General features: G+C 34.6%; 2 protein-coding genes across 2 annotated transcripts; both read left to right on the forward strand.

The window, feature by feature from the left end:
• The first annotated feature begins 1,361 nt into the window (after positions 1-1,361).
• LOC117933894 (protein ODORANT1-like) lies at positions 1,362-2,023 on the forward strand. The gene is made up of 3 exons (XM_034855468.1): positions 1,362-1,380; positions 1,447-1,696; positions 1,780-2,023. The coding sequence occupies exons 1-3, from the start codon at positions 1,362-1,364 to the stop codon at positions 2,021-2,023; spliced, it is 513 nt and encodes a 170-aa protein (XP_034711359.1).
• A 1,753-nt stretch (positions 2,024-3,776) lies between these two features.
• LOC117934048 (V-type proton ATPase subunit H) lies at positions 3,777-10,850 on the forward strand. Its single transcript, XM_034855638.1, has 11 exons — positions 3,777-3,909; positions 4,408-4,533; positions 5,107-5,209; positions 5,297-5,369; positions 6,096-6,161; positions 6,254-6,371; positions 6,862-7,023; positions 7,114-7,239; positions 7,540-7,665; positions 8,665-8,844; positions 10,304-10,850. The coding sequence occupies exons 1-11, from the start codon at positions 3,880-3,882 to the stop codon at positions 10,550-10,552; spliced, it is 1,359 nt and encodes a 452-aa protein (XP_034711529.1). The 5' UTR covers positions 3,777-3,879; the 3' UTR covers positions 10,553-10,850.
• The last annotated feature ends 285 nt before the right edge of the window (positions 10,851-11,135 follow it).

The following is an 11,135-nucleotide window of genomic DNA, read 5'->3' on the forward strand; positions in this document are numbered from 1 at the left end:
AATATTGAGGGGAATTGAACACCCAATTAACCGAGCCACTACACTAAGCTTCCCCTTGTTATATATATATTATCATTCATTTTATATCATTTAATACAATTGAATTAAATGAATTATAATTATAATTTTAATATTAAATATATTTTAATCAAATATTATAATATTATTATTGAATAATATTTGATATAATTTAATAATAAATATATATTTATAAAATTCATATTTAATACATGAAATAATTTATGATAGTTGAATGACTTGGGTGTATTATAAACAGTACTAAGTGATTAAACTAAGTCCGTTGGCGTCAGTTTTCCATTAAAAAATTTCCCTCTTTTTCTTTTTCTCAGAACCATACAATGATCAGTTTTGTCTTTTCTTTTTCTCTTGCTACTTTTGTTGGCCACGTGCATGCTGAGAGGTTGTTGATTGATCTCAGAACCATACAAAGGCATTTGCTATTAGCTTCTCCCTGTTACTGTGGTTCATTAGTCAAACATGGAATTCTCTTTGATTTACAAAGCAATAAATAAATAAATAAATGTGAATACTGACAGTAGCACTCCATCATGCGCTTCGTTGACAATTTTTACCCCTTTATTTCCCGACTTTTTAAAAACCCAAATTTGGTTTTGAATGAAAGCATGAATGAGAAGAGTTTAAAATTTTTAAAGTTTGTTAAAATTGGGGTGAATTTGATGTACTTTCTCGGATGAAGGAAATAATTAACTCAAACTTTTGTTAGAGGAATGCAAAGAAATGATAGAAGATTGACATAATATTGAGGTAAATCAAGTGAAGCATAGTAGAGGATTTGAGAGTCAACATCTAGTAGATTTGGCACCATCTTTTTCTACTACATGTCAAATCCCATGTGGCAGAAAGACACGTTATATTAATATCAATAATGAAATTGATATTGAAGAGGACTTTTGAGAGCATAGGACTGATAGTGAAAACAGGAAAATGCAAAAGTGCAGTAAGGAACAACTTGGCCGTTAAAAATCTCGTTAATGATTTTCCAGTCTTTGTGAGTCCAATCACGTCCTTCCATACGTTGAATTTGTTACCCATCTTGGTGGACAAATCTTCAATTAAGTAGTCCCGCTTGGAGTCGTTTAGTGAAAAAGCCATGCTGATTAAATTTGATCAAGACTTTGCTAAAGGTATATCCTGGGTGACAATGGCCTGGCTTACCTCTCCTCAAAAGGTTCATGAACCGACGAGCACTCTTTTTTTTATAAATTTGCCTCACAAAACTAACCTCTATACATATTAAGCAAGCTTCAGCCAAGCACTGGATATCAATTAATCACTCTGTTTCTTCCAGGTCTCAATCTCCTCTTGACAGCTTGCTTTCAATGGCGCTCCCTGGTTACTGTATTTATTTTTATTGAAGTATATTTCATGAAAAAATTATTGGGTTAATTTTTTCCATCTTTGCAGGGAATTCCTTGATGGCAGGACAGAAGAAGCCACGATGGGACGAAGTAGAAGACTGGGTGCTCTTTGAATGTAGAAGAACAAATTTGGATCTATCTTGGCCAGCTATCGCAGAGCGGACAGAGCTGGGCAGGAGTGGTAAGAGTTGTTGGGAGAGGTTTAAGAACCATCTGGATCCCTATGTCAAGAAAGGGAAGTTCTCCAAAGAGGAAGACAAGTTCATCATCGACCTCCAGTCACGCCATGGGAATAGGTAATGAGAATCAACCTCATACTTTTCCATTAACATATGATATGATGATTTGATCGGTTTGAGGAGTTTGTGTTGTGTTGCAGATGGACAAAGATAGCAGATCGTCTTGGGCGAACCGATAATGATGTCAAAAACCGTTGGCACGAACATTTGAAGAAGAAGGAGCTTGGGAGAAGTACCGGGGATCAGCCACATACCACACAACCCTTTCATCTCAACCACAATATCGATCCAAATGCAAGCTCAAGCTCGATCACTTCTGAATTACCCCCTCTGGACAGCGAGTTCATGCAAACTGAAGAAGTCATTAAATGTTTTTCTGATTGAATATAATGATAATAAAACAAAGGAGAATTATGTGTTAGGGGGTTCAAATATGTAACCCTGTTAAAGAATTGAAAACTTTGAAAATTAGTCCAAAATTCATGATGGATAAAAAGATAAAAATATCATTCCCTTTTCCTTTTTCTATATTTTATCATTTTCTTCTTTTATTTATTATTATTTATTATTTCATTCCATGTCTGCAACTACTAATCCTATTAACTTTGAAAATGTTGTGAAGAGTGAAAAATTGTGGAGAGCCATGGATCTGGAACCGGAAGCAATTAACAAAAATGACACTTAGGAATTGACGAAATTACCTAAGGGAGAAAAGAAGGTTGGAGTGAAATAGATTTATAAAACTAAATTTAATGAAAATCGAGAAGTGGACAAATACAACACTTGGCTTGTAGTGAAAGGGTATAGTTATTATTTGAATATTTAAAAAAAAAAAAAAAAGTGACTAATTTTTAGTTTAAACAATTATTTCGGTTTGAGGTATAAAACAACTATTATTACATTAAAGTGGATCTTAGGATGTAACACATACAACTAAATGGAGCATTGTTAAAGATAGAAATAAAATTCATCTTTGATCATTATATTCCTCCTCCCCCCGGAATTTTAGGGTGAACCTTTTTGTCTACCTGCCAAGAGAATCCCCTCCCCCTACCTGCCAAGAGAATCATGTTAATGGTGGGTTTGAAATTTTTTTACTATTTATTACTTTCTTTCTTTTTTTTTTTTTAATTTTTATTACTAAGATTACCATTTATATTAATTATTGTTGTTCACTAGTCAAACATAGAATTCTTTTCGGTTTAAAAAGTAATAGATAGACAAGTCGTCGTGTATGCTTTGCATCATAAATAGCATACCTGGTGGATGGTCGTAGAAACAAACAACTTTCTGAGAATGGTTGACTTCCTCATGTAATCCAAACTCCCAACAGAAGACCATCATGTACCATTAGAGGACCCTTCCTAGTAATTTCCCTATTCATCATATATAATATAATCTAATATAATAAATTAATGGAATTGAATTATATAAACCTTTAGTCCAAACTTAATTCAAATTAATATTTTTTATATTTAATTAATTAATTAATTAACTAAATCCCACCTCCTTTATTCTCAATTTAATTCAAATTTGAACCTCTGTGAAATCCACTTATACAATAATTTGTAATCTAAATTTAATTAAAGTTGATATTTTTTTCCTCTGTTATTCTTAATATAATTCGAGTTCTGAGTTTTATTTTGGGTTGTGGATTGCAAATTAACCTCTAACCCTAGTTAAAATATTAATTTGGGATGATATTAAGAATTCATTTGGTAGTGATTTTTAAAAACGTTTTTTTTGTCTAAAAAGTGTTTTAAAAAAAAAATAAGGTATTCTATAAATTTCTAAGAAAAACTTCAAAAAATTTTAAAATCACTTGAAAAATCACTTGTCGTATTTTTTAAATAAATAATTAATAGGTTATTTTCCTAAAAATACTTGTAAAAAAATACAGTTTCACTCAAAACATTTGAAGTAAAAATACAGTGAAACGCACTATAAATTCAAACTGTAAATTAAACCCAATCCAAAATCGGGTTCTGTTGGGTCGAGCCCACCCAAGTTGTTGTACTATGAAAAACCAAACCCGACCGGCCTAAGTTTCTTCCAGGCCCAAAACAAGGCCCAGGCCCATTCAAAGCCCGGCCTCAATCATTGATGTGCAAAACGCCAATATTCTCAATATCTCGCTCCTTCCTTTCTCTCTCTCTCAAAATCTTTATTCTCTCTCTAGATTTTCACTGAATTCACTGTGTGGAAGAAGCCGAACCCTAAATTCTTAGCTTCAATTCTCAATGGACCGTGCCGAGCTCACTACTGACCAGGTCGGCGATCCAATCACTCATCTTTTCCTTTTCCTTTGTTTTTTTTTTTTTTTTAAATGATTTTTTCTATATTTTTTTTAAACCTAATTGTTGTTATCCGCACAACATATTCAATGGATCACGATTTCTCAGTTCCATTTGGTTCCTGATAAAATGCAGGAAAATAAAAGAAAATGAATTGAATATTTTGGTTTGTCATGATTTCAGTTTTGTTTGGTTGCCGAGAAAGTGCAGGAAAAAAAGAAGGAAAATGCATTTAAAGTTTTGACTTGTTATGATTTAACTTCCGTTTGGTTTCCGAGGAAGTGTCGTTTGTAATTTTGATTTATGTAGATTTGAGTTCTGATTGGTTGCCAGGGAAAATGAAAGAAACTAAATTGTGATGATTTATCGTGATTCGAGGGCTGTTTCGTTCCCGATGGAGTGTGGCAGAGGAATAGAGAATAAATTGCTGTCTTTGGTTGTGTTTCAGTAAACAATTTTGGTTGTTGATTGCAGGTTCTGAAGAGGGACATCCCATGGGAGACGTACATGACTACGAAGCTAATAACTGGAACATGTCTTCAGCTGTTGAGGCGTTACGATAACAGATCTGAGAGTCAAAGAGCTGTATTGCTTGATGATGTAACTTTTCTTTTTCTTTTTTTTCTTTTTCCCTAACTTTTCATTTTCATGAAAAGTGAGTACATTTGGCTACGGCGAATTCAGAATCAGAACTTGAAATTTTTTGGCAATTTCAATTATTTTCTGTTTGCTCAGATGAAAATTTGGGTATTTGAGTAAATTTTGGAGTCTGAGTTTGGAAATTTTTGGGCTATTTCAATGTATTTTTCTATTAATTGGGATGGAAATTTTGGGTTATTTGGGTATCAGGTTGAAATTTTGTGAAATCCGAAACATTTTTATGGTCCAAATTTATTTTTGAAACAAATTTATGAAAACCGACCTACTTAAAGACTGCAGATAGAAGAGCCAGTTTTGTAATTGCTTCACATTTGGTGATCAAAACACACTCAAGTTCACATTTTTCCTACTTGATCACCTTTACATTCCTCAATTAGAAGTATTTTTCACTTTAAGTAGCTGTTTTTAATGCCTAACTAGGATTATAGTTGAGAACTGTTCTGTATTGGAGTATAAGAATGAGTCTTGTAAATGCTTTAAGTTGATATTAACTAGAGGAAGCGTCTGTGACAGGATGGTCCTGCTTATGTTAGGGTGTTTGTGAGCATTTTACGTGATATATTCAAGGAAGAAACGGTTGAATATGTGCTGGCACTGATTGATGAAATGCTAACTGGTAAGTGGAAGATTTTTGGCCTTTAAGTTGCAAGTGAAATTAGAATTTGTAACTAACTGGCCTATTGTTTATTTATTTCTTGGGCAGCAAATCCAAAAAGAGCCAAACTATTCCATGATAAGTCTCTTGCTAATGAAGATACTTATGAACCTTTCTTAAGTTAAGTATCTAAGCAAAATTTGTTAATTTTGTGTAATTGTGTTTGAAACTCCTTTTATTCATAGCATAAATGAATATAGAAATTCATTTGTCCCTTGTCTTTTGGAGGGACAGAATGAGATTAGAATTATCTCTTTGGTGTTTTAGCTTGTTTGTTTTTTCCCATCACTTTCTCAATGCATTCTTATTTTAATTTGGGTTGGTTGCATAACAATTAATCTGCACATGACTACAACCATCTTTTCTTCCCAGATGTAAGGCTACTTTCCTAAAGCTTGTTCATGGCTATGAGAAGCCATTTGCAAACATCCTTTCTCTCATAGAACCTATTTTAGTCCACTTACCAAATGGAATTTAAACCATGATATTTCCAGTCTAAAAATTTATCACTTTCTAATATTTTGCCACTTTCATTAAGAAACTTTTAAGCTAATTTCAAAAACCCTGTTATGGTTCTACTGCAATGTGAGAACAGCTGTACTTGTTACATGAGCAATACTTTATGAGTTTGTAGAGTTGACTTTTGGTATGGTGTTCAGAGTTTTTTTATGTTGCCTAGAAGCTCCTAGGCCACAGAAAGTCAAAATTATGTTATGCAAACAGTAGATTACAGCATTTTCTTCATTTGAATTGTGAATGACTAAGGTGCCCTTGACTGGATCAAGTTAATTTCTTATGTTCCTCAACTTAATGAAAACTAAGAGAATTGTGATTTTGTTACTTTCAGATTGCTTTGGAAAGGTAATTGGTTCGTACAAGAGAAGAGCTGTAAGATACTGGCTCTGATAGTGAGGTACTTAATGCATGACCTATCTAAATAATGGAGTGTTAACTTTTTTGAGGAATCTACATTTGATAAATTGCTATCTGTAAATGTAATTTCAGTGCGAGGCCCAAAACCCAGGATGGTGTTCTTTCTAATGGGGAATCCTCAAACTCAAAGAAGAAATTCGTTACTATTGACGATGTGTTGAGAGGATTGGTGGAATGGCTTTGTGCACAGGTTTGCATACAGCTTAGTATTATATGTTGCTCTGCATGCGTCTAGATCTAGGTTGTTTATCTAGGCTGGTCAGTTGCTTAGGTAATTGTTGGTTAGATGGTCGCTTAGTTTTTAAATGCCTGTTATGGGGCTGGGTCTTCTACTGTTAAATGGCAATGATGACATGACTAAGGCATACTCTCTTTAAAGAAATGTGTTTTATATTATTGATAGCTTTACTTAACTTTGGTTTAAAAGGATATGGCTCTCATCCATCCATCCGACCATCCATCCATCTCTCTCTCTCTCTCTCTCTCTCTCTCTCTCTCTCTCTCTCTCTCTCTATATATATATATATATATATATATATATATATATATATATATTCTCTTCTAGGTTTTTGACTTTTTATACCTCATGTACTTGGGTTATGTCCTTTGGCATCTCTCCCTTTCTGCTTAGGTTATGCTAGTCATCACACTGCAGTCCTGATGGCAAATGTAATGTGCAGCTAAAGAAGCCTTCACATCCTACCCGTGGCATTGCCATTGCTATCAGTTGCCTTGCAACATTACTGAAGGAACCCTTGGTCAGATCTTCCTTTGTTCAAGCAGATGGGGTGAAGTTGCTTATCCCTTTAATTTCTCCAGCATCCACTCAGCAATCTATCCAGGTAGCTTTTGTCATTATTGGTGGTTAACAAGTAAGAACCAATCATCGTAGCCAAGTTACTGAAAATGACTGCATATCTTCTTTGTAACAGCTACTTTATGAAACTTGTCTTTGTGTTTGGCTCTTATCTTATTATGAACCTGCAATTGAGTACTTGGCTACTTCTAGAACCCTACCACGACTAGTAGAGGTTGTTAAGAGTTCAACAAAAGAAAAGGTGATGCCCTGCCTTTTGGTACTCTTGAGTTCATTTTCTTTTCATCAATTTTGTCTTATAACTGCCTATTTTTATATATTATTCCTAGAAGATGTGTATATGCAATTAATTGTTAATGCTTTTTTCACATTTTATTTTCTACATTCACCTCTACTGTGATTATTTATTGTTCCCAAGCTACAAGGAACTATGTATATCATCCATTCCAAAAAAATTTAGGCTTTATTCATAATTTTACTTGTCTAAGGACATTCATATATCATCTGATCCCAACAAGTTGGGTATGTTGATTTCCTCTAGGTTGTCAGGGTTGTTGTCTTGACCCTTAAGAACTTGCTTTCAAAGGGGGCGTTTGGTGCTCAGATGGTAGACCTTGGACTGCTGCAAATTGTTCAGAGTCTGAAAGCACAGGCATGGAGTGATGAGGTAAGAGAAACCAGAAAGCTCATACTTCTTTTTACTGTTTATTGTTCATTTATTTATTTAAGCTATCAATTTAAAGAAGGGAGATGATGGAATTTTGATCCTTGAGTATTTCAACGATTGTCTGTTACATCCTATATGGCATGTGAATTCATACATTTACTATGATCAAATCACATTACAGTTAGCAAGTGCCTTGACTCTGATACTAAAATAATAGAGCCATTTGTTTGTTAAACCATTGGACAGCATGTATTTTCTTATTGCCTTGATCCAAGTTCTTCTTGGGGCTTCTCTTTCTCTTTGTTTTACATTTAATTTGAGTAAAGTGACTCCTTGCTGGTGCAGTTGTTCATCTTTCTTGCACATGATTGAACTATCTTAGATAATGTTCTCCCTTTTTATCCTTAATTATTGCTATCCTTACCTTCTCATGTACCTACCCATTTCGTATACTATCTTATTTTGAGTTACTCTTCATCCATCTAAAAATTCTCTCTTCAGTAATTCTCATTGTTTGAACTCATTTTTTCTTCATCGCCTAGCATTTGATACCATAAAGAATGACTTGCTTTGTATCTTATTGGTTTTTTCTCCTTTTCTGGTATTTATTTCTAAAGAATTGTGTATAAAAGAAAATAAGAAGTTTTTCCTATTAGAGAAAAACAAAGAAAAAGAAAAGAAACAAAGGGGTTTTCTGATATAAACAATAGAAGTGTTGAGTTACTTCTGTAAATACAGAAATGAGTTAATAAAAATAGAAAATAAGACTGCTTTCATAAATAAGGTGAACAATGATGAAAGGGTCTTGACCATTTGGAGCCCTGACCATTGTAGAGAGAGGCAACAGAAGCAGATAGCAACAGGTGACACATAAACTAGAACTGAGAGGAGGGACTGTTACCTACTCCATTTGGCTGTCAAACTCAATTATATGTGTTATATCTCAAGTCTGTGTTCTTCACTATCATCATTTCTTATTGATTTTGGAATTTTATGCAGGACCTGTTGGAGGCTCTGAATCAACTAGATGAAGGGCTGAAAGCTAACATTAAGAAATTGAGCTCATTTGATAAGTACAAACAAGAAGTCCTCCTTGGCCATCTTGACTGGACCCCTGTTCACAAAGATCCCATGTTCTGGCGTGATAACATTAGTAACTTTGAAGAGAATGATTTCCAGGTATTTTTGTCTCCTTCTGAGTTCTTTCTTCGTGGCTTTATCTTCTAAACTGTGATGTCTTCATTGACAGTGTGCTCTACATGCACAACATTGATGATATGAAGCATTCAATGAATAGAAAAATCCTAATTGTGCAATTGACCTCTCGTAATTGTGCAATCGACCTCCCAAAAGTGTATGGGTTTCCATGTGTGTGAACCGATTGCAGTACATATAGACACATGCCTACACAACACAACACACATCAACGTGCACGCTCTATAGACATGAACATGCATGTCTGTGAATAACAAACACTAAGAACTGTCAACGGTGGCTGTAGGCTCTTATGTGTTCGAACTAGAAATAATACAAGCACAGACCTCCGCATCCTACACTTATGCGCAAACACAAAGTTCTGAAAGAATATGGGTTCATGACACGTCCTCTTTGTGCTTTTCGATCCTCTTCCAGGTTAGGTAGATCTCGATGCAAGGGACCAATTATTTTAGTTGTAAGTTGATTGCATGACTCGCACCCCACATCGCAACATTTTGAACAACCATGCATTCATGCACGTAGTGCATCAACTCATGAAAAGCATTATTCTTAGTAACCTGTTCATTTGTCTAATGTAGTAATTTCTCCTCACTTTTTGGTAATATGAATAAAAATGCAATCCTTTCCACCACCAGTTAATATCAATATGCGAAAGCCAAATCAATTGCTGACAATCCATGACACGAGAAGGATGTAAATAAGAAAGCTTGAAACAAAATAGTAATTGATAGAGAATGTCATTCCAGTGTAATTTGGTAATGCATGTCCTTTACGGGAAATTTTGTAGGCAACTATGTTTGGTTTCGGAACTCGTGGTCCTCAAACCCTGGAACCCAAATCACTGATAGCTAGATTCAAGGGGATTTGGGGACTTTTCAGGTTAAGTAGGTCATTGGAACAAGAGACATAGGAACAAACTACTATTTTAGGGATGGAGGATTAGTCAAATCAAATTGACAGGAACAACTGAACTCTTTTCCTCTTATTCCGCCTGAAACAACTACTCCACTCCCTGATTTATCAAACTGTTTGGAAACTATCTTGACTTCTTGCTTCATCTATGAAATACCCTGTTCATGGAACTCGTTCTGCTTCATCAATGAAAGTATGCTAGGGGTTGTTGCTTGGTCACTAGATTTCTGCTGTTTTCTGCTGGACCACACTCTAATCTTGACCTCCAATTGAGCTTCAAGCACGAGTAGATAGAGATGCTCTTATCATGTTTTGGCTGAAAAGCAAAGCCTAAGTCCTCTATTGGATGTCATTTCATCCACACTTCTATTATTTGTAGAGAAAGGTCACTTCAACCCCCCTTTTGTCAGCATGGCAGACTCGGGTTTTTCCCAAACTACACATAGATCATTATGCTTCTAAAAAATCGCAATTTATGCATAACTAATATATGACATTTTGCCTGCAGATTCTTAGGGTCCTCATTACAATTTTGGACACGTCCAGTGACCCAAGGGCGCTGGCTGTAGCGTGCTTTGATCTGTCACAGTTCATTCAGTACCATCCAGCAGGGAGGGTCATTGTAAACGATCTCAAGGCGAAGGAGCGGGTGATGAAACTGATGAACCACGAGAATGCAGAGGTTACCAAAAACTCCCTCCTCTGTATCCAAAGGCTCTTCCTAGGTGCCAAGTACGCGAGCTTTTTGCAGGCTTAATCATATAAGTAAATTAAATTAAATTCTTGGGGTATATCCTTCTCCAGAAATTACTTTTTTATGTAATTTTATCAAAGAAATGATGCAGAAGTCAAGCTGCTTAGTATTTTAGGTGGTTTCGGTTATGTTGTTATCTGAGTAATTCATCATCATCATCATCGTCCATCGGGTGATCCGATTTTACCTGAACTGGTGACAGATTTGTTTGTTTCATTTTCTTGGGAAGTATTTTCCTTTTCTTTTTCTTTTGAACTGAATGGAGGAATAAAATCTCGGGTTGTATTTTACGTTGTTTTTAGCTTCTTTTTCATGGATTAAGGGATGAACCCAGTTTAAATTTTATTATTATTATTATGTGATATTTTAGCTGCTCTTGAATGGGGAATCACAAAAATCATTTGCTTTCTTAGGTTATTAAAAACATAAAATAAAGTTTTTTTAAATAATATTTTTTAATTATTTTAAGTTATTTTTATAAGAATTATCTCAAAATTATTATACATGATTAAAAATATTTCAAATTCTCAAACTTTGTAAAATCGGTTATCAATGGGCCTCATAACCCGTTTGATAGTGATTTTAA

Source organism: Vitis riparia, chromosome 16 (genome assembly GCF_004353265.1).
Source record: "Vitis riparia cultivar Riparia Gloire de Montpellier isolate 1030 chromosome 16, EGFV_Vit.rip_1.0, whole genome shotgun sequence".
Lineage (NCBI taxonomy): Eukaryota > Viridiplantae > Streptophyta > Magnoliopsida > Vitales > Vitaceae > Vitis > Vitis riparia.

What these genes read in the sequence shown, in the direction of transcription:
- LOC117933894 (XM_034855468.1), top strand. An exon ending in CAGTCACGCCATGGGAATAG is followed by an intron (nt 1,697 to 1,779) that starts GTAATGAGAATC and finishes GTTGTGTTGCAG; the next exon opens with ATGGACAAAGATAGCAGATC.
- LOC117934048 (XM_034855638.1), top strand. Translation starts at nt 3,880, where the DNA reads ATGGACCGTGCCGAGCTCACTACTGACCAG. An exon ending in CCGAGCTCACTACTGACCAG is followed by an intron (nt 3,910 to 4,407) that starts GTCGGCGATCCA and finishes TGTTGATTGCAG; the next exon opens with GTTCTGAAGAGGGACATCCC. An exon ending in ATACTGGCTCTGATAGTGAG is followed by an intron (nt 6,162 to 6,253) that starts GTACTTAATGCA and finishes ATGTAATTTCAG; the next exon opens with TGCGAGGCCCAAAACCCAGG.